This window comes from Cylas formicarius, unplaced genomic scaffold, assembly GCF_029955315.1.
Source record: "Cylas formicarius isolate icCylForm1 unplaced genomic scaffold, icCylForm1.1 PGA_scaffold_8__14_contigs__length_24414737, whole genome shotgun sequence".
In the NCBI taxonomy this organism is placed as follows: Eukaryota; Metazoa; Arthropoda; class Insecta; order Coleoptera; family Brentidae; genus Cylas; species Cylas formicarius.
The window spans coordinates 18,468,312-18,491,458 of record NW_026844361.1 but is presented as its reverse complement, the minus strand read 5'-3'; the positions used below and the strand labels follow the sequence as shown (position 1 = coordinate 18,491,458).

The window sequence follows — 23,147 nt, the reverse complement described above, 5'->3', positions numbered from 1 at the left end:
CGTACGGAACGAGGCCATGGCTGAAATCTTTCAAAAATATCCGTACGCTCCTGAACCCGTGACTAAAATGCCATAATTGTATTTTTTTTTATTAGAGAGCAGAAAGTAACTTTTTTCTCAAAATTTATGACAGTCCTTTTTTGAGATTGAAGGTGACGAATGTTGCTCAATTCGACAAATAAAACGCACTTTTTTATGAATTATTATTTTTTAATCCTTAAAGATAGGAGACATATACACAGAGACATTTCACATTATTCATTCTACTTTAGTTACAATTTCTTTTTAATTAAATACGTTATTACTGTATCATCATACGAAAACGAAAAGGACTGTAAAATTCATATAGATTATTCCATTCGGTACCTGAAAAATATGTAAAAATAGGAAACAAAAGGTATTGCTATGTAGCTATATCACTTTCTATGTTTAACAGTATAGGTTATTGGGCGAGGCCAACGTCAACGAAAGCATTTACACTGTCTGTTTGTTTAGTTTTAATCATATGTACACTTTAAACATATATTTATAATACATTTGTGTTCCACACAAAATTTCTCCAGTTCTCGAAATTTCCCGGGACGTTTTCGCGGTGGGTTTCGGAAAATTTCGAAAAATCTTTGGTAAGATAAATTTCGAACAGGTTCTTCTGGATATAGTACATCGTCACTATACAATTTACAGTTTCAACCACAATACGAGTATATACAAATTCTCGCGAAATATTAAAAATTTATACAAAGCAAATTATTAAATTAATTTAAAAAAAAAAGGAACATTTTCTACTTTTCTCAGTAACATGCGGCACAGTCTAGGCGTATCGCTGCCCGCAGTTATCATATATACGGAACTAAAAGGTCAATAAATAGAAGATCTTATTAACAAAGAGCACCAAAAGGAGCCGAAAGTAATGTCCGTATGCACCATTGTACTGTTTCTCCTAATCAACTTTAATTTCTCGATGGCATCGAATTATAATGGCGGCTAATTAACAAGTGAGGTTATGTTTGATTTTATTCTTAACATTTGTATAAAATAAATGTGTTATTTTTTAAAATCATTTCGTATAGGTACTGTAATGAAAAATTCAACTCCTTGACCGGGAATACATGAAATGGTGAATACGGGCATAAATATCTTGACCGGCGTAATTCGAATTCAAAGAAACGGTTTACGAAAACTACGTTAGATACTATATATCATTGGTTTTGTACTTTAGCGTTAGCTTTTTAGATTTATTATATGTTACAAAGCACTTTAAGGTTAGAAAAATTTACAATAAAGCTATGGTGGGGGGAGGGGATATTTTCTCGGCCGAAGTGCGTCTGGAACGACCCGTCAAGTAAAATCAATTTGTTATTTCAGCATAGATAAGAAGTACGTAAATATACCCCAGTTTCCAGAGTTATTGCACCCGAATTGGAATACAATTCTGCTCTAGCACACCTTCAGGCTGTCATTTTGTTTAGATGACCTGAATTCTACACATTATCCGGAATTTCCAAAAATTAAATCTGGCAACCCGGTAGTGACGATCTATCGGCCAGATGCAAAAACACATTTTGTTTTTGTTTTCATATTTTTAACGTTTCATTAAAATATTAATGATGTTGCAATAGTAATAGTCATGCAAATTTCTATTCTATTCCTAAAGTTCGTATTTTTCATATTTGAACAAGTCTTGGGGGTTGAAACTTTACCAAAAATTTGGTAAGATTGTCGATCAAATGATTAAAAATATAAAACAAAAACAACTATGCTCGAATTCGAAATAAAAAAATTAAAATTATTGCATTGTATATTAACAACCTTAATTGCTTAGCTAATATCAGACGCACTTCGACCTCGATCGAACCGAATCCGTTCGAAACTAACGTCGTCAACGAACAAGTACAGCACTACCAAACGATCTCTCCTTAACAAGTAGGAAATATAAATATGAGCGTTTCTCTACAGTAGGGTCATATTGCAAAATTATCCCGTATACAAAGGTCAAGCGGAGCTGGGGGGGGAACAGGCACGTGGAGCGTCCCACAGGGATCTATCACAGGACCAGTTATCACCGTTTTGACGTATTTTACTCGGGTCGTGCCCTAAACCGGTACTCTACTTGGCCTGTTTTTTTTTGTATCGAAATTAAAATAAGAAAAACGGGTCAATTCGCGTCGAATCGAGCACACTAAAAATTTAAAAAACAATCATATTTGTTATTGATTGGTTTAAAATCCACAAAATGTACCAAACATTTTGTGCGACGTAAAACCTATAAAAGATGTACCCGTGAAACATAAAAATAAACAATAAACGCTTTTATTAATTGAGTTTAAAAAAATTAATAAAATTAATAAAATGTACGTATATAATTATTGGAAAGACTATTTTGTAAGACTATATATAAGACTTCATATTCTTCTAGCTTATCTAAATATAAATTATGTAAACATTATATGTAGTTATTTCAAAATTATTTGCAAAGAATCTGTGACTATTAAATATTTGTTTATAGATTTTTATTTAATGTTATTAAGACACTTTAACTTGATTTTATATTGTGAACTATGGATAATAATAATAACAACAACAGTTTCATCAGCTGCTAACAGAAAAATAGTGGTATTTCTGATAATAATAAATTGGTGGCAGATTTATAGGAAAGTCCATTACAAAGTCTTCGTAAAACAGTTCCCCACATATTTCAAATTTTCTTTAAAAGAAAATTTAAAAATTAAAATTTATATTTCGAAAATTAGCGGAAAAACCTAAAAAAGAAAAGTTTTTAAATATCAAAGAAATCTTTGATTTACTACAAAATACAACTGATATTCCTATAAATTTGATTTTATTTTTTTTTATAAAATAACGTTTAATTTACGCGAAGTTTGACTTTTAAATTACAAAAAATAAAATTTTCCTACGAAAATATTTATTAACTGAACTATACATTTTTATTAATTTTGATATTACAATTTTCCAAATGTTTAAATTTAGTTAAAATTGCGATTCCGTTTAATTTGTTGAGTACATAATTGCATATTTTATTTTCTGTGGAACTACATACATACAAAAAATTGAAAGTTACCATTCTGGTTGTCTATCTATTCCGTGTCTCGATCGAAAAGTGAAAACGAGACATAAAAAAAAGAAAAATTAAAAAAAAAAAGAGATTTAAATTCCAAAAATTTTCCAAAATCAATACCTTTTTTTTTTTTTATTCAGTTATCATTCTGGTTGTCTATTTATTCTGCGTCTCGATCGAAAAGTGAAAACAAGACTTCAAAAAAAAAAAACAAATAGTTATTTTGTTTTCCAAAAATGAGATTTAAATTCCAAAAACTTTCCAAAATCAATACCGTTTCTTTTTTCTTTCATTCAATTATCATTCTGGTTGTCTATTTATTCTGCGTCTCGATCGAACAGTGAAAATAAGGCTTCAAAAAAAAAAAGAGTTATTTTGCTTTAAAAAAATTAGATTTCAATTCCAAAAATTTTCGAAAATCAATACCGTTTTTCTTTTCATTCAGTTATCATTCTGGTTGTCTATTTATTCTGCGTCTCGATCGAAAAGTGAAAACAAGACTTCAAAAAAAAAAGTTATTTTGTTTTCCAAAAATGAGATTTAAATTCCAAAAACTTTCCAAAATCAATACCGTTTCTTTTTTCATTCATTCAATTATCATTCTGGTTGTCTATTTATTCTGCGTCTCGATCGAAAAGTGAAAATAAGGCTTAAAAAAAAAAGTTATTTTGCTTTAAAAAAATTAGATTTAAATTCCAAAAACTTTCCAAAATCAATACCGTTTCTTTTTTCTTTCATTCAATTATCATTCTGGTTGTCTATTTATTCTGCGTCTCGATTGAAAAGTGAAAATAAGGCTTAAAAAAAAAGTTATTTTGCTTTAAAAAAATTAGATTTCAAATTCCAAAAACTTTCCAAAATCAATACCGTTTTTCTTTTTATTCAGTTATCATTCTGGTTGTCTATTTATTCTGCGTCTCGATCGAAAAGTGAAAATAAGGCTTAAAAAAAAAGTTATTTTGCTTTAAAAAAATTAGATTTCAATTCCAAAAATTTTCGAAAATCAATACCGTTTTTCTATTCATTCAATTATCATTCTGGTTGTCTATTTATTCTGCGTCTCGATCGAAAAGTGAAAATGAGGCTTCAAAAAAAAAAAACTTATTTTGTTTTAAAAAAATGAGATTTAAATTCCAACAAATTTTCAAAATCAAAACGGTTTTTTTTTCTTTCATTTTTGCCGATTAGACACGAACCGACCCGCACACAGTACGGCTGCGTAAATAATAAAACCGCGCCCCCATCGCTCACTATTATTTATCCCCGAGGTCCTCGTGTTTTTTGACGTCCAATCCGTTGACCATTTTTTCTATGCTCTTCAAGTCGCTCGGCGACGTCGCCGCCTCCGGTTTCGGCGACGTCGTGCTCGACCGCATCGGCGGCGACAACGACCCCGCCCTGATCTTCGTCGAGTTCGGCGAGTTGCTCAAACTCCTGGTGTGGGAACCGGGGGTGACCGTCTCGAACGCGCTCCCCAATGGCGAAGAGCTCACCCCGCCGCCGCCCCCGTTAGCGCCGGGCAACGAGTACGGGGTAAATCTATGGCTACCTTTAAGGTGGTTGTGGATGGGAGACGTGGGCGACAAATGGTGGGGGTTCGGATGGGCGAGATTCTGGTAGTGGGAGAAGAGAGCGGGATGCTGCGCGGCCAGTGCGAGCTGCGCGTTAAACAGGAGACCGGGATTCATGCCGCCGGGCGCGTGCGCACCGGTAAACAGGCTCAGGGGGGGACCAAAGGGGGGACCCGCGGCACCGGGATACATTCCCGGAGGATAGAGGTAGGGTAGAAGGTGGGGCGGTGGGTGGATCGGCGGACCGACGCTTATGTTCGGCGCGGGGTACTCCCCCGAGGAGTTGGAAGGCCCGGCGGCACCGTCTTTCGGGGACGTGGGACGGGGCCGGAACGCCGTGCTGCCTGGTGACTCGGAACAGCTCGACTCTGAGCCAGAGTCGTCGTGTAACCGCCTGCGCAGCGAGTCGTCTTCTGCGCCTGGAACAAATGAGAGAGGATTATAACCTAACTAACAGAGGGAGTGAACGAGTGAAATTTCGCGATGGTGCTGCTATATAAATCAACCTACCTAATTTTGAATGAACTAAATAGACCGTTCTTCAAAATAATAGAAGATAAGCCTATTACAAGAGTAACAGAAAGGAAAATAACTCCAGGACGATAATTTGAACTCTAGGACAGATCACCATAAATACAGCACTAAAACGTGGATACCTACTGCCTAGGATATGTTGATGATTTAACGATTATGGTACGATCAAAATGGGGCTATAAAAATCGTGGGAAACTGGTGTCAAAATGAACAACTAGCAGTTAACCCGAAGAAAACAGTTATGGGTTGTCACCATCATCAGTCATCGCGAATATTTATATTCTATATAGAAGCTCTCCACACCTTCCATCTAAAAGCAAATTTATGGAAACGCTACGTCGATGATACTTTTGTCATTTGGTCTCATGGTCAAGAATCCCTAATAGATTTTCCTAGACATTTAAACTCTAACAATACACACTAACATACGTTTTACCATTGAATTAGAAACTAATAACAACCTCCCATTCTTAGATATTCTAATCAACAGAAAATCACCTAAAATTGGGTCATTGTGCTTACAGAAAACCTAAGCACACAGACCGATACCTTAGTGCATTGTCAGATCACCATCCGGCCCAAAAATTATCGCTTATCAACTATCTTGTTTACAGAGTCGCCCGACTCACTGAACCCAGAATTAAAACATCTTACCTCTGCTCTTCTCTCTAATAATTTTCACATTAAAAATATTAAGCGTTCCATCACAAAATACAATTTGAACTAGGTTCAAAGAACATGAAAGAGCCATATGACTACGACAAATAAACTATCACCAGTTGCCGAACACAATCACGAACCCGGCCATCAAATTTTATTCGATAAAATAAAATTCTTGCATTTAATCAATTCTTCTACCAACAACAAATCGGAGAGTCTATAGAAATCTATAAGCAACCTGTCACCAATATGGGCATCAATCATCCGAGACCGTATTTATGCCCACCATGTAGCTCCGCCCCCCTCAAACAATATACAGGTACCGACGCAGGAGGAATCCAGAAGTTATGTAAAAAGTTTTCATTTACTAACAGGTGTGACCTTAGACTGAAACCTCCGGTAGAAAAGCTTCTACGTTTGTAAGAACTAACAACGAACTAAAAGTTTACTTGAAGAGCGCAAATTCAAAGGTACAAAAAGATTGACTGTACAGCAGCAAGACCGATGATAGTGTACAGAGGGGTTGTCTGGTGGACAAAAACCATGCAGCAAAAGCGGACAAGGCGAGTAGCGTGCTGATCCTACTGAATATTCTACCAAAAAGAGGCAAGGTCTAGCAATGGCGGTGCACATAGCAACAAATGTAACACGCTCTACTGGGAGATAAAGGCAGACGGGCTGCCTATGGAGAGCACTACATCCAAATACTGCTATGCTAAAGATTACAATATTCAGAGCCCAACAAAGTCAGGGGTAGCAGCTGGAATATATGAACCCAGGATGAAAATAAAAAATCTATTCCAATATACAAGCTAGTAACAGTGTTAAAAGCAGGTATTACCGTGCTAGAACGCACAAGGCGAATGATTGGATCAGAACCCTTTGGCATGGTGGCTAAATCCATTGCAAAATTAAAAAGTGTAGGGAAAGAGACTCCCGAAAAAAGTAGAGAGACATGCCACAACAAAGACAGACCAAATTTACGGCAGACATTCTAAGCTACAAAAGATAGCACACAGGTACAATAACAGTGTGAAGGCCTATCGAGAGTTCGTTTCGATCTGATGGGCGTAACTTAGAGACGAACCTAGATAAAGCTTTATAGAAAACGTCTCAATAGATCCTTGGTACAGCAGTGACGGATAGACCAATTGCTAACTCTAGCAAATTTTGAATATTAGTATTTTGGGCAAATAAAAAAAGAGACTTGTACCAAGCCCAACGACTTACCAGAGTGATTCATTGACGAAGCGACAGGAGTGGACGAGTGCAACGAGGGCCTGGGACTGTCCGCCGTACCGACGACGTCCAGTTCCGACTCGTCCGTTTTCGACACCGTACTACTGTCCGCGGACATTCTCGCCGGCAAAGGGTGGGACGTTTTGTCGTCCGTATGCCGTTGTGCCAGCATCGCCTGTCTGTAACAATAGAAGGAATAGGCCTATAAATTTTATCGTCTTGACAAATAAAAGTTATGCTTCTACATATTTTGCATTGACCTGTAACATTCTATCAGAGAGCCAGTCGAGTGGATGTCCATTATTTCCAAAAAGAGCCTTAAGAGTAATGGTCGTGTTTACTTATAAAAGTGGTTAAATTTTGTTTCTGAAAATGTATAACAATATCAACCCTCGACAAAGAGAACCATTTTAAACAAGCAACAAATTGGGTCATATACTAAAAGTCCCAAAGTCTCAATGACGGTGAATTTGTTAAAACTCTGGAAAAAATATTAATTTTTTTATTTGTTAAAATAGTATCAATAGCAAATAATTTAGAGCGGTGAGATTGGAAACTGGAAATGGTTAGGCCAAAATATTGACCCCACCAATGGGGGATGAAAAATAAATAAAGAAAAGCTGTGCCCTGTTCAAACAATAGGCATATGGCTCCAAACTACAGTTGAGACATATATTTTGAATCGCATAACTCTTTGGGATAGAGGGTGATTTATTTAAAAAAGCAACATATCAAAAAAATGGAAGTAATTGGAAAAAAGTACCTATTTAAAGGTAATGGGTTACAAAAAAGGAAATACAGATTTCTAATAGGTTTCTTTACATTTTTAGATCAACTCACGATATAATAACGTGGAACCCCAATTTCGTTTGAAAATTGCGAAAAAACAATATTACTTACGTAAATGGGAAAATAAAAAAAAATTGACATGAAAGTTTTATCCTATTGTAAGAAATGAAAAAACAAGATGTGTTTTTTAATTCTCTACAAAGGAGTATTTTACATGTTCTCGAAAAAAGGAAAAACCATTAAGGAGTTGTTTAAAAAAAAAACTAAAAGAAAAGATTCCAAAATGGGAAACTTGAAGTATGTTAGTAGTGAGTAATGCGTTTGTCTGCTGTTCCAATTTATGTTATTGATAATACGGTTTGGGTCTATTTCTGCCAATATTTGCCTAGTAAATGGAGAGATCTACTTATTATTTTGACAAAGCCTGCAATTCGGGAATTATATGAATACTGTAAATAAATTTATTCTATTCCAGTATATTCTATATAAAAAACAACTTGGACCTCCGTTCGATGATGATTCATCGATTGGCATGAATTATACATGACGAAAAACGTTGGGGGTGGGGTGGGGTTATTTTCTTTGTCATCTATCGAAAAAGGTTGCCGGGTATAATTATCTCGATGGTTGGTCAATTAACCCCGGCTGCAATTCGCCACCCCAAGCCGATATACGCCTGATAGTGCGATGCCCCCACCCCCCTTTACCGAGCAAGAAATAGATCATCGGGTCGACGAGTCCAAGTCAGAATGTTAAACATTGCGGGGTGTGTGTTTCCCCTTATAAAGCAGCGCTTATTCGACTTGTTCATCAATTTTCCTGTTTTTTTTAAAGGAACTAAAAAAAATTTTTTTTATGGAAAGATGATGATCACGACCAAAATATCTGAGCGTTCGAATTCGCTGACTTTTCCAGATTTTCCCCTAAATTTTGTTGTCGCAAAATAGGGTTTTCCATTATTAGGGCCCACATACACAAAATTTTGCACATTTTATCAAAAAGAAATAAGTAGAATATTCGATAAAATGGATAAAAAATTTCAGTTTGAAGTTCAGGGCGGGGGCCATTCCTTTTCATTTTTTAGATCGATTTCTAAATACCCTAACATGTGTTGACTGACTTTAATGAATTTTAATAACTGATAAAAATAACATTCTTCTTCTTCTTCGGTATTTCGCAGTTTTTATCCTCCACAGTTCTCTTACATTCCTACTCTCAGATCTCTATCAACCATCACATGTCCAGTGTATGTCTCCCTCTTAGTGCCAGGCGTCCTCTTTATCTTCTCCCTGGAGGTTCCTATTCCAGTACTCGTTTTGGCCACCTGTGTTCTGGCATTCCTTGTTATTGTTTGTCAAATTTCATCAGTTCGTATTTGTCAGTTCTTGTGACTTCTAGACATCATCTTATAAAGATCAATTCGACCGTTTTTATTTTGTTTTTGTCGTCTTTGGCCATACATATGCTCCAAATAAGGTGATATTTCGTATTTTGCTTTAGAAGGTTCTTTTTTTGTTTTCTGTAGTAAGAGTATTGTTCCATATCAGTCCATGAAGTGCTCTTGTGCATTGTTTTCCTCGTTCTACGTGTGTCTCTATATATGTGTGTATTGTCGATCTCAGATACTCGAAACTTTGGCAGCTATAAATAATTTCGTCCTCTACGTTCAAATCTAAATCTGCAACTTGTTGTCCAATACATATTCGGTTTCATCCGTATTTATTTTCAGTCCCCACAGTTCACTCGTCTTTTAGCATTCTTATGGAATAGATGATTGATTCCATGTACCCTTTTTCTTGTGCAAAACTAACTTGATCATTCGCGAAAAGAAGTGAATGCAATATATTTCCTTGTATCGGTATACCCCATCCCTCCACACTTCTTATACCATCTCTTTAAAGCTGCATCCTTGTTTTAGTAATTTTGTGATGACTATTGATTTCGTTAATTTTATTTCCGCTTTTGTATCATTATATAATATTCTCGTTATATTCATTAATTTTTCTCCAACGTTTCATAGTTTCCCATAACACTGTCATACGCTTTTTCTAAGTCAATGAATGTCATAATATGTGTTTCAATGTCCTTGGCTTTATTCTTTTCTATAACCTTTCTCATGGTAAATATATTGTCCAGGCTTGATCCACTTTTCCGGAATCCTGATTGTTCTTCGCTTAAATCATCCATATGTTGTTCTATTTCTTCTTGTATTATTATGGTGAAAAATCTTGCGATTGCGGGGATGACACTAATGTTTCTATAATTGTTGGTTGACTTCTTATTGTCTTTTTTTCCTTCTCCTTTTTCAAGTTTATTAAATAATATTCGAATTAAAGATACCACACCATCCTTTCTGCTCCATATTTCAACAACTCTATTTTTATATTTCCTGGCTCAGGTGCTTTATTGAAAATTAACCAAAGTATTCAAATTCCTACTTCAAATTTTTGCATTTTTTTACCATCTCGGGAATTAAATTAGTCCGACACTGGCACGTAAGAACCTCGGCGTCCAAAGAGCAGCGATCAATCGTATGGGGGGATCGAATTGTCACCGTCAGTTACCCCGGAGTACAAACTACCCCGATTGATAACGCGATTAAGATGTCTCGAACTGAAAGTAAAGAACGGAGACAGCCCAGCAGCTGAGGTCGTTAGAGGAAGTAATATCGATTTTCAATCGGGCGGCTCGGTCGTTTCGCAAATAACAAGGGGATGTGATTAAAGTCAAAACGGATTTGGCGGACGTTTTGACCCGACAGTGCCCGATAATATATTTTTCAAAAGATAAAAAATCGATGGAGATTTCCATTAACCTAATGGTATGTAAGAACATGGAATGAATAGGAAATCATTTATACCCTAAACATACTGCTCCTATTTTTGTTAGGTCCAGATGTTGGTGCAAGTAGTCCTTGGTATGACTCAATTATACATATAGCTGCACTTATCATTCATATAATTCACATCGAGATGTGAAGTGAAGTAAACTACCTATCACTTAATGTAAAACAGGTGTAGTACAACAATGGGGTATCCTCCATCCAAATTAACACAAAAAACAAGCATTTTCCAGAGAGAGGATAGATGCAGCAACCATTCAAATTGATATTTAATTTGGCAAGAATAATCTATTGACTTCTTCCGAAATTATAGAGCTAGATTCGTCTCTCTGACTAGTTGCCACAGCTTTGTGCGTAGTTGCCAGAAGTTGATCGTGACCTGGTTTTGTTTGGCTACGGCACACACTTTCAATAAGCCTTTACAGTCACACTTCTTGTTTTCTTCCACTTCCATCCCTCCATCCATGGCTCTCTCTCCCCACTTCTTTGCAATGGTGGCTTTCGTGCCCTGGTACCAATGAGGGGCATCAAAGAAATCCAATTAGACAAAATGAGGGAAAGGAGAAAGAGAACAAGAAATGTAACTATCAGAAGAATGCTGCGAATAATATGGACGAGCAGAAAGAAGTATTCAAGAGAATGAACACCCGTCTACACAGTTAAACTTAGGAAAATATATAGAAGAAAATCCCAAAACCGAAATGAATTTGTCATTTGCATCGCCAACCTCATCAGAAGCGTCACTTAGGAGGACAGCTCCTTTTTCTTACTGGGAACCATAATTAGAAACCAATTAGACATATCCAGCAATCAGACATCATAAATACAATTGGTAGAGCAGGAAAGTGGAGAACAGAGCTTAACGTTGTTCTCTGTCGTTATGCGAACAACTGTTTTCTAGAAGAACATAATATTGGTTGAAGACCTTAATGTATATCTTGATATAAATAATTATTAATAAAAATAACAAACTGGTTAATTCAAAAACTCACGAGTATGAAGCTTGGAGAAAATTTAACTTAACAAAAAATGCATTTCTTGGACAAAAAAATTACTTTCATACTGGTCAAACAATTTATAACGCACTGCCTCTAGAACTGAAAAATGAAATAAAATTAAAATCCTTAAAAAAAAATTAACTAAGTGGCTGATTGATGCTAAATTGTAACTTAAATTTCTAAGTCGAATTCGCAGATTTATTAATGTATTGTAAATACATAAAAACGTTTCTTTTTTTTGTAGAATTTTATGCTTTTTTTATATTATATAATAGACGGGAAACATAATTAAATTAATCTGCGTTATGTTCAAGGATGGCTGTCAAGTTTTTAACTTAGTATAACTTGAATATAAGTGTTTTTTTTGTATTAATATTTATTTCATGTTTACGTTACAATAAGTTGTTAAATTGTGTATTTTTATTGATTTAAATAATTATTATTATTATTATTATTATTATTATTATTATTATCATTATTATTATTATTATTATTATTATTGTTGTTGTTATTACTATATCAAGTCAAATTTCGGTTGTTCCTCTGAAAACATTAAAATTAGTTTAGATAGGATAACCTCAAATATTCGCCATGAATGGCTTCTCTGCGCTGTTGCCGCTCGGTGATGATAAATTTAATGATCGCTCCCCGTACAGAGGTCCCGCAGTTCTTCCGCTGTTCCGAACTTTGCATTTTTATCCTATTAGTGGAAATTTATTCGTCATACGACCGGCTGGCACGGCACATCTTATTCCGGTCGACTCGACGGGCGGGATATTCAAATTAGAGACCGCAAAATAGAAAGAGACGGGCGTCCCAGCCCCCTCGCCGCGCCCGCCACCGTCGTATCGTTTTAAATTAAGCTTGGCATTTGTTTAAGGTCACGCCGGGGGTGCAAAAGGGCGACTTTCCGGGGAAACCGCAAGGGCGAAGAAAACTGCGTCGTCAATCGGCGCGATCTGGACGACTGTGCGCAGTGGCTCACGAGCGGGGTTCGTTTAAAATTTTCTTTTTCATAGTATAGTCGCGCTCGTCAGAAATAGACCGCATTTGATATACAGGGTATAAAAAAAAATTCATAACTAGCAAAAACTGCACCATCCTAATTGCTGGGTGTGACGGATTTGAATGTTTCCGATCATAGTCTAATTTAGGTTGCGGAAAATTAAATTCACAGACTACTGAATAAAATATCATATACTGATTTTCATATAGATTTATAAAATATTCCGCGGCATAACAAATTTCACATTTCGAACATTGTCCATTAAATAACTTGTATTTTAAGTCTGTTCCATAAACATGTTGCTATGATGCGCTTATAAAAAAAATTATTCGTATGCCCTATGGATAATGGAAAATATTAAATTGCTCCAAAAATTATGAAACGATGCGTTAAAAACCTTTAAATTCTTCCCGGTACATATGAATATTATAAGGTAGCTCAGAAATTATACAACTGCGGAGATACGTTCTGAGAAAAAAACATACTTACGCCATCAAATTTAGAACTCCAGCACTTGGTCGGAATTGAAAAAAAACTCAACACAGTTAAATCTAGGACACACAATCTTCTTTCAAGTAATTTTTCAGATCCTGATGCTTTAAATAGGTTTTTTTATTCAATCGGTCCAGAATAATAAAATACCTGACCAGAAATTAAGAAATATTTATGATAATAATCACCTAGAACAGATCGACCAACAACAACCACTAAACTGTGTGCTAGATACTGAAATATTTGATATAATATAAGAAATATAAAATCTAAAGCGATGTGCAGTAACGGGTTAAATATTACTTTCATACAGCTGAGTTGTCTTGTCATTATTCCGATCGTAATAATGTGATAACTTCGTGCTTTTTAGCGTCTTATTGGGGGAAAAAGTTACACCTCTTACACAAACAAAAAATCGTACATATTTTAATCATCTTAGGCCGATTAGTATTCTTCGCACTCTTTTGAAAATGGTCGAAAGGAGGATTTCTGACAGAATACAATATTCTACCCAAAAGACAGTGTGCTTTTAGGAAGGCTCATAGCTCCGAAACTGCCCTGGCAGATGTTAATGACGATATACTACGAGCAACTGATGATCAAGTCATTGATACTTTTGGACTTCAATAAAACGTTCGATTCGAAACATTCTGCACTATATTGGACTTGGAAAAAAATCGTGTACACTATTAAGTTCTTTAGTGTCTGATCGAGTTCATATAGTAATAAATCTTCCCCACTGCTCTTTGTTCTATTGGGGGTACCACAGAATTGCATTTTAGCTCCCTTGTTACATACTATTTACACTTTTAATTTAATTCATTGGAGAATTGCAGTCATCACCTCTATGCGGAAGACACTCAGATCTATTTTGTATACCGCAGACTTATGTAAATTTTTAATCATCTGCTGCAACGTAAACCAACTAAATTGCCAGTGTTATTCCTCGGCAGTGAATCCCAGACATTTGAAGTAAAAAATACTATGCTTATGAAACTTTCACGTTTCTACCGTATTCACTTACAAGTAAAATTTTAGGTTTAATATTTCATTCTAAGTTGCGTTTCATGGATCACGTCACAACAAAACTAAGAACGGCGTATACAAATTTAAAACTGATCTGCAGCGACAGACATGGTCTGGCTATAAATAAAAAAAATACTTTGTGAAACTATTGCCTTGCCGCAATTAAATGGGGTCTATTGGATATGTCCGGATGCCGTTGACCGGCAACGAATTCAAAAATTCAAAACCCATTTATCAAAGGTGTTGATTTTCAATATATATTTTTCATAATTTCTAGTTCTAATTACATTGTCTCGTATTGCGAGCATATAGCCCTCAGTTTCAGGATAAAGATGGCCCTTATGACGCCACTGTAGTGATGATGTTTTGTCGTGTTAGTGTTAGAGCGTATTTACCAAGAAGTGCTTTTTCCTTCCAAGTTTGTATTTCCTGATGTAGTGTTGATGTTGTATCGGTTACTATTGGCATACCAGAATTGAGTGGTGTGAAGTTTTTATCAACATTTATTATATGATACGGTCTGTGGATCCTAGTAATTTTAGAGACCCGGTTTCTGCAAATTTTGCTTGTATTTAGAAACCCCCTGCCACCTTCTTTTCTAGGAATATAAAGCCGTGATGTTGATGAGTTGGGATGTAAACATCTGAATTTTGTTAACGTCTGGCGAGTTGTTCTATCAAAGCCTTCCAAGTCAGTATTGGACCATTTAACTATAGCGGCGATGACGTTATTATTATTATTATTATTACACCCTAAAGATATTCAGTTAAAAAACTACCAAACGTTGTTCGAATTTCGTTAACGTCCATATTATCATGCACCCTATGACATTAACCCGTATACACACGGACGAAATTAAACGGCAGTTTGTTTGTCGTGGGGGAGGAGGCGAAAGCTGCCCTTTAATTTTAAAGTCCGATCTTTTAATTTCCTATCTAAACCGACACGGTTTTGTATTGAAAGAAAATTAACACCCCCCCTCCTCCCGGCGGGTGGCCGCATACTATTTAAATACTTACTTTTTCTCCCTCTTGCCCGCACCGGTATCTCTGAAACCCTTGGCGAATGGATTATTGTCTATTTTCAGTTGGGTTATCTGAAAAAAAGGAAACGACAACATCAAGTTAATGCTTGATAATCGATATGACCCAAAATATTTAGTTATTAATTTCCCTGGTGGATGTTTAGCTAAAACACAAGGGATTCAAATACAAGATTTGTATTACGAGTGACTAACAATTAGTGTTTGGACACGTGACACTGGGTAAAGAAGCTGAGTAGGGAGTAGAAACAATTATTTTGTTAGAGTTCTCCAAACGACATACCGTTTTTACGATATAATCCGGTATTTAATTTTTTATGAAGGTGTAACCGCAGGCCTATCTCGCTTGGGTTTGTCTTTGTAACCCTCAATAACTAGTTTCGCAATTACACAATGACGTTCCAGAACCGTATTTCGGTACTTCGTGCATACAAATGCTGAAAGCTGACGGATTTGCGTAGAGTTTCATCGGTGAGATTCCTCGATTATTATTAGTCCATGCAGTAAAAAATGCATTCTTACTTTAAAATGCTTGTATAAAACAACATTAAAATAATCACTATCGTCACTGCACTCGTCCCCCACATGAATAATTAATTCTGGCTCTAGTCGACTTCTGTAAATATTTTCTTCTTCGATGGCATATTCTACACATTTTTTCCAACTAGAAGCGGATATGTTTTCTACTTCTATAAGAATTAATTCTATTGCCCCAGGACTAAATTTCGGCGAGGTGTTGTTTCTTTTTAAACTGAGTTTCAGTAGTAGGGACTGCTTTAGGAAGATTTATAAAAAGCACACTAATAAGAATTAATATAAGAATTTAATCAAAGAAAGACAGTTCGCACGGCCCAGCTCTCCTTGGCTAATATCTTTAATACGGCCCTGGCTTGTGGTACACGCGCTGAAAAGGATGGTCGCTTGCGCTTTACAACTCATTCCGAAGTCAAAACCATAAAAGGTTGTAAAAACGGTATATTGCTGCAGAACTCTACTACAGTTTCTTTATTAGAATAGCGAGACCTGTATTTCAAATAGTCCGTTTGCCACTGCAGCAAAGTGAATGTAGCCACCATAGAAAACGAAAAGGTAAGTGCATATACTTAAATACTACTGGAAATTTTTGCGGTTGTTAAGAAAAGTTTTTCTCAGCGTAGCAGCCATCTCGCGTCATCGTCACCGCAAGAAATTCCACTTTGCCGTAAAAAAAATAATAATAATTCAAACAATAGTCGGTAACGATATGTATTATTAAACACCCCCCGTTGTCGTACCGCTGCCGCCATATGTCGTCACATTACCACGAATCGTCGGCATCTAGTTGTCGTTTTTACATTTATAATTTTCGCTCATCACATTTGTAAACAATAAATTTTCCACAATGCGCTCCGGCAAGTGCCGTTAATTTTTATTGGATACCGTGCAGAATGCACCTGTGCGCGAATACCATTGACGTGCGAGGTAGACCCCCACCCGTTCGTGATAGACACACGCCAATGGAAGAGTTTTCCTACTATTTTTTCCTAATGGAATGCGACTCCGATGAAAATGCCAAACACTATTTTGACTATATATAGGTCCACAGATGTTTTTTTCTTTAGTTTTTGTTTTCCAATAAGTTGGTAGCGTACCAACAAAACTCAAAAACAAAAACATATAAGCGGTTGGCTTTTAAAAAACACTACTTTCTTACTAAACTCTTTGTTTTTGTTTTTTCAAAATAATGATAGTGATTTGATAAGTTTACATTTTGATAGGTGATCATACGTTTGGATTTTTGATATTTTGAAACCACATTTGACCTTCTCCGTATCGGCGATTTGAGAACTTGAGAAGAAGAACAATTATTAAATAGGAAATTATCTAAAACGCATCAAGTGTTCGGAAAGTGTTACTTTCAGACACAAGGTTCATTGCCTAAGGTGGCGCGACATTTCTGGTATTTTAGTCACGGGTAGCATATTTATTGTTATTTTTAACTTGAAAAAATCCCTAAAAGTACATGTCGATTTTCGATGCTATATGAAAAAAAAAGATCCATCCAGCTAAAAAAAGAATTATCAAAATTGAGCCATAAATATTCTGCGGGAGTAATGCTTAAACGAACTTCATGGAAATCAGTGTAGTTAGGTTTCATGTAGTCCTGAAAAAAAAATTGTTGGCACTTTATTCGCAAAGAAATTCCTAACAGCCCTTCTCGATATTTGACATAAAAAAATTAGTCCCGGTGGGCCATAAGTTCAGGTTGATGCGAAACATAAGGTTTTCGTGCGTTTTTCAAGGAGCGAGAAAAAAAATATATCAAAATTAAACCGTAATCAAAGATTTTACAACAATGTACAGCCTGAAGCGGGGCGCAAACGTTAATTCAAACACCCTGTATTGAAACCTTATAATTATAATTATAATTGGATTCTAAATAGTACTGAATAGGAATTTGTTGCCAATTATTTTTTTTTAAATCCCTAATAGTACTTCTCTCTTCTCTCTCTTTTGTTAAATGGTCTCGGTTGGCCATGACTTTAAGTTGAAGCAATGAGCGAAACAAGATTTTAATGCATTTTTCAAAGATCTATCCGTCAAAAAAAATTATCAAAATCGAATTCTAAATAAAGAATTTAGGAGAGTCTACAGTTCATAAATGGGACAAACTGTATATACTATTCCGATCACCCTTAACTCAGTTGTCGCTGGTAAGAAATTGAAGCTTTTGCTGGAAGTCAACTGAGTAGTAGAAGATATGTGTTAACTCTTGATAAAAAAAATATATTATCAAGATATGTAATTGATGTATATATCTACAAGTTATATAGGATATTATATCAATCTTGATAGAATATCTGAAAAACTACCTGATTCACAGAGAACAAAAAATAAACTAAAATTGTTGCAAATTTTTAACTTTTTTTTTAAATTTTTATTCGCAAAATTTGAATATCTTTGCGTATCACAAAAAAAAGTCTAATGGATTCAAATCCTGCGATATCGTGTGTTAACAGTGTTGAAATCAAAAGTGGAATTTAAAAAAATGTGATTAACTTAAAAAAATAACGTGCAGCGTTTTTTTTTTTTGAAAACTCCCATTTAATTTTTTTTTTTTAATATCTACCATGTGCTTCAAACGATTTGAAATATATTTCTTCGAATTATGAGTACGAAAGGAAAATAAACAAATGAGCGTGAATAAATGTTCGACTTTTCCGAAAAAGGAGAGCAAGGCTCCGTATAGAAAATAATATATACGCGTGTAGACGCGGCGTTAATTAATTCAATCTAATCGCAAAAAGCCATAAACATTGCGATAAATACAAATTTATTTAACACATTAGCAATAATTCATACGTTAAATCGCCCAATTATAATAAAATTACATTGTTTAACGGGCTGCGGGATTTTATTTTCTTGCGGTAAACCAGTTTTTAACGTCAGCGTTGCTTACTCGTGTTATTAATATAAATCAAAATTAATAAAGAGATAATTGTTACGACTTGCGGTGTAATTAGTTTATTATTGTCAATGTCGTGAGACGGCGGGTAGGGCAAACCATTTCCTTAAATATACCGAGACGATTCAATTACAAATAAATAATTAATAATAATAATAATAATAAATAATTAGTAAAAATGAACTAGTAAAACATTAGTGGAAACCAAAAACGCTTTATTTGAACTTTTAAAAAAATGTATTTTTCTCATGACACCTGTTTCTCATATTTTCCAATACTTTTTTTCTTTCGAAGTATCTATTGTGGTAATATTATTTCTTTTTCTTTTTGAGTTTATAAGTACATTTTTGACATTGATTTTCATGAAGTATAATAAATATTTTAATAAAACTACCAAAAAACGAAGCGAACCAAGGAAAAATAAAAAATAAAGATCGAAAATTGAATATTAATTATTAACTATTAACCAATAATTATTATTTCAAAAACACAGCAAATAGGTATATACTTCTTTCCGTTATTAAGTTGGTATTTACGATTAGAACCGGAGTTGTAATAGGAAGCAGAATTTGAGTTGGATATTAAAATTTGATTAAATGATGAGGGATTTTAGAACTAATCATCAGAAGCAGAATTGGAGTTAGATATTAAAATTAGAATATAGAATCGATCGGCATTAAATTTACAACTTAGTTAGGAGCTAGAATTAGGTTTAAAATCTCGTCAGCACTTAATTAGGAGCTGGAATTAGAATTAGAGGAGTTTGTAATAAGTAGCAGAATTTATTTTTTTATTTTTATTAAAATTACATTGTAGAAGAGGCATACTTTCGTCATTTAGGTTTGGGAACTAGAATTCGGATTAAAATTAGAGTTATAAGAAGAAGCGTAATTACAGTTTGATGTTAAAATTCGTATAACGAAACAGAATTATAATTGGAATTACAATTTAAGTGAAATGTGAAATAGAGTTCGAGTTGGAGTTCAGACTAGCAGTTAGGGATTAGAACTGGAATTATAATTAATAGAATTAGAATTAGTAATGAAATCGGAATGCGTATTAAAGTAAGAAATTCGTATTAGAATTAGGAAGTGAATTTTTCGTGCACGTTAAAATTAGAAGTGAAATTCATATTAGACTTGATGTTAGGAATTGAAATTTGATTTTGGTTAAAATTATAAGCAGAATTAGAATTAATGCGAAATAAAAATAAATTTCGAAGCGTCGCTATTACAATTTCGTAATCTTAATTAGAACTAGAAGTGAACTTAGATTATTAGTTCCATTTTAATTAATATTAGAATTTAGAATTAGGCTTAGAGTTGAAGTTAGATATAGAAAGCGATTTCGAAATGGATTTTTTTTCCCGGGCCGCATCGTCCTTTTCGTCGGATACGCCGCTGACGCCGAGAATGCCCGTGCCCGAGTTTCTAAGAAGAAATTTCATTTCGTCTAATTATCACGAGACACGAGAGAAGATAGTGGGACCCGCGCGTAATCTGCTCCAACGCTGACGCGCGGCGTCTTTCAACTTCTTGCGCTGTCGCTTTGACTTTGTTTGTGTAACACATTTTTTAAAAGTCTTCTAAGAACTAATTAGCGCCGTTGTCGTTTTGTTTTTTTTTTGCCTCCGAGTGTGTTTGTGTGCGAGTCAGATCGGCCGTTATAATGGCCAATTTTACGTATCGCCTAGTTTGCGATGGCGTTTAATTTTTACATAATTGAGTCGTTTTCGCGCTTACTGTTTTTGAACGCGCTCGATTAACGCTAACATTAATTTTTGACGTTAATAATGGCTATTAACACTTGTTATTGCGGCGTGCAATGGGTTATATTGCTTTTTCTACTCGCGTCTGTAAAATACCTAATTACACACCGATCTAGCGTGCGTGAAGCGTCATTTTACCACGTCGCCACTTCGGACGTTTCCGGGATTTTACCGCACGGATTTGGGGGAAATCGGATATTTTCGGAGATTCTGACGGTCATGCCAGTGAATGTATTCGTGTTGTTTTGCGAAAATGGTCCCAAACACTAACGGTCGTAGAAAAAGTATAGTATGCAACACGTTCGGTAAACTTTTTAACTCACTCGTTTATTAAAAACTCGCTCCGCTCGTGTCAAATAAACTCGTGAGTCAAATGCCGTTTAACGCACTTGTTGCATAATATACTCTAAAATGCCTAATTATGCACTGGTCGGGCGTGCGCAAAGTATCACTTTAACACGCCAGCTTAATTAAACATTGTCGCGTGTGTTTCCGATGCTTTAGTCACGGATTAAGAGCGATCGGATGTTTTACAATACTGTTTTTTGCCGTTAAAGTTTTAACTAGTGTACTCGACGGATACTTACTTTTTCATTTTGATAAGCCGTGACCGCAATGAATTCGGTCTCCTTGAAGACGTACGTCCGAAACGTCGAGTACGGTAGTTTCAAGATGTCGTTGGCCCGAACTAGATGAAATCTAGGCTGGTATTTGTGCATGGAGTTTAATATCGTCTGGAACAAAAAGGGAACATTGCTATTCGCTATACGAAAACTAAATCATTAATAAAAAACAAATTACAATATTCTGCCATTGAGTGGCCAGAAAATATACACTGTATACAAAAATTATTAAAACTGAAATAGTATTAAATGAGCCGTTTATTTTGAAAGTGGCTTAAGTCCGTTTTCATCTTTTATCAAGTTCGGTATTGAAATATACTTAGTACATTTGAAAATTTTATATCACGTACATTTCCAAAATAATATAAATACTGAGAATCCTAATTTTGAAAGTGACGAAGGTAATTTGAATTACGTTTTGATATTAAATGGAAATTTAAAAAATAATATTTAATTTGAAGAAATTATTAAACCCATGGGAAAGGATAAAATAACAAGGTTTCCTGTTTCTGAAAGTAAAGAGGAGTTAAACTCATACAACAAATTTAAAAAAAGAAGGAGGATTTTAGAAGTTCATTCTTCAACAGAGGAAGAGGAAGTAATTGAGAATGATAATTTACAAAACAGCACCTTCAAAGAAGAACGCAGAGAACACAGAAGTTATATTCAGACAAATTCGTAAAATTAAACGGACATAATCGGGAAAAAATATTCCTGCCCAAATTTTTCAAAATGAAAAATTTAAATGAAACGGAAAGAAAACGTATTTTCGAATTGTTTTGGAACTTAGGAGACTTTAATAAGCAAAATATATTACTATAGGAAGCGACGGGACGCAGTGTTCATGTAGAAAAGAGAGTTTTACGTATTTGTTAAATTCTAAAACAGGCAAAGTTGCTGTTTGTAAAAAATTCTTTTTAGATACTTTTCAAATAAGCGACGGACGATTGAAACCTGTATTAAAATCTAAAAACGTTGGCAACGATTTATATCCACAAGACTCTTAGAAGAAGCGGTTTACAAAAAATACCAACGGAGAAAAAATAAACTGGCTTCAAATATGCTGCATGAGAATGCAGAATTTAAAATTCTCGATTTATTGCCACGTCGGGGTAGCCCTAAAAAGTTTGGGAATATTGTATTGCCATCGTTATATAAAAGTATAAGCAGCGTCACATCACTAAAATATGGATGGATTTATTGCGGTATATATCCTCCGGAACACCATAACTACTTCAAATCACTCCCGCATACTGAGAATGTTAACGAATAACTAAATTTATTTCTATTATCTAAAAATAGAATTTAAATGTTTTTTTTTCTATTTTTTAAGCCATATGTAACGAACTTGAGCTGTTTCACTTTGTGTAACAAAACAAATTTTTATTTTCAAAGTGACCTAAGTCCTTTTATGGTAAGCAAGGTCATATTATACACTTAATAATAACGATTTTTTAATAAGATGTATAAAATTAAATCCCTTAAATGCGATGTAACATGGCAAGTGAACCATATATCTTACGTATATTTTTAATTTTGTAACAACTTAAGTATTTCAAATTAAAGATAAATGGACTTAAGTCACTTTCAAATGAACGGATCAAATAGTAAATAGCAAAAAATAACTGAGCAAAACATATTCCCTATATAGAAAGCAGGTAATAGAAATATAAAAATAGATACTTAGAGGACAACAATAGGAGATAAATATAAACGAAAAGACAAAGTGAGAAGAATAGTTATAATTAGTGAGCATATTCAATAATAAAAGATTTTTTAATTCATAAATGAAGTGTTTTTTAATAATTCAGTTATAAATTAGCTCGAAAGAAGTAAATAGGCCGCTAAAGTGCAATAATAATTTATATTAATTTGATAAGCTGGATATCAAGAATCTATAAAATGTCATGATACCATGAATAAATAGATGACGGATCCAAAATCCAAAAATTCTGCATCAAAATTCTCAATAGCCACAGCTTAAAATTCTGTTATATTGAATGATGATTTTAATGATTTTTCCTTATTTCATTATG

General features: G+C 34.7%; 1 protein-coding gene across 10 annotated transcripts in view; it reads right to left on the bottom strand.

Annotated features, from left to right (window-relative positions):
- Positions 1–222: 222 nt before the first annotated feature.
- The window catches only part of LOC132705980 (optomotor-blind protein-like), a 243,944-nt gene continuing 221,019 nt past the window's right edge, over positions 223–23,147 (bottom strand). For 8 of the 10 annotated variants that reach the window (XM_060676983.1, XM_060676980.1, XM_060676987.1 and 5 more), the window contains 4 exons: positions 21,076–21,222; positions 15,253–15,329; positions 7,072–7,265; positions 223–5,066 (listed from right to left, as the gene is read on the bottom strand). In XM_060676983.1, the coding sequence (XP_060532966.1) occupies positions 4,330–5,066; positions 7,072–7,265; positions 15,253–15,329; positions 21,076–21,222 (1,155 nt within the window). In that variant the 3' untranslated portion in view covers positions 223–4,329. The remainder of the gene's footprint in view (positions 5,067–7,071; positions 7,266–15,252; positions 15,330–21,075; positions 21,223–23,147) is intronic. The other 2 variants (XM_060676986.1, XM_060676989.1) reach the window with 1 other exon arrangement.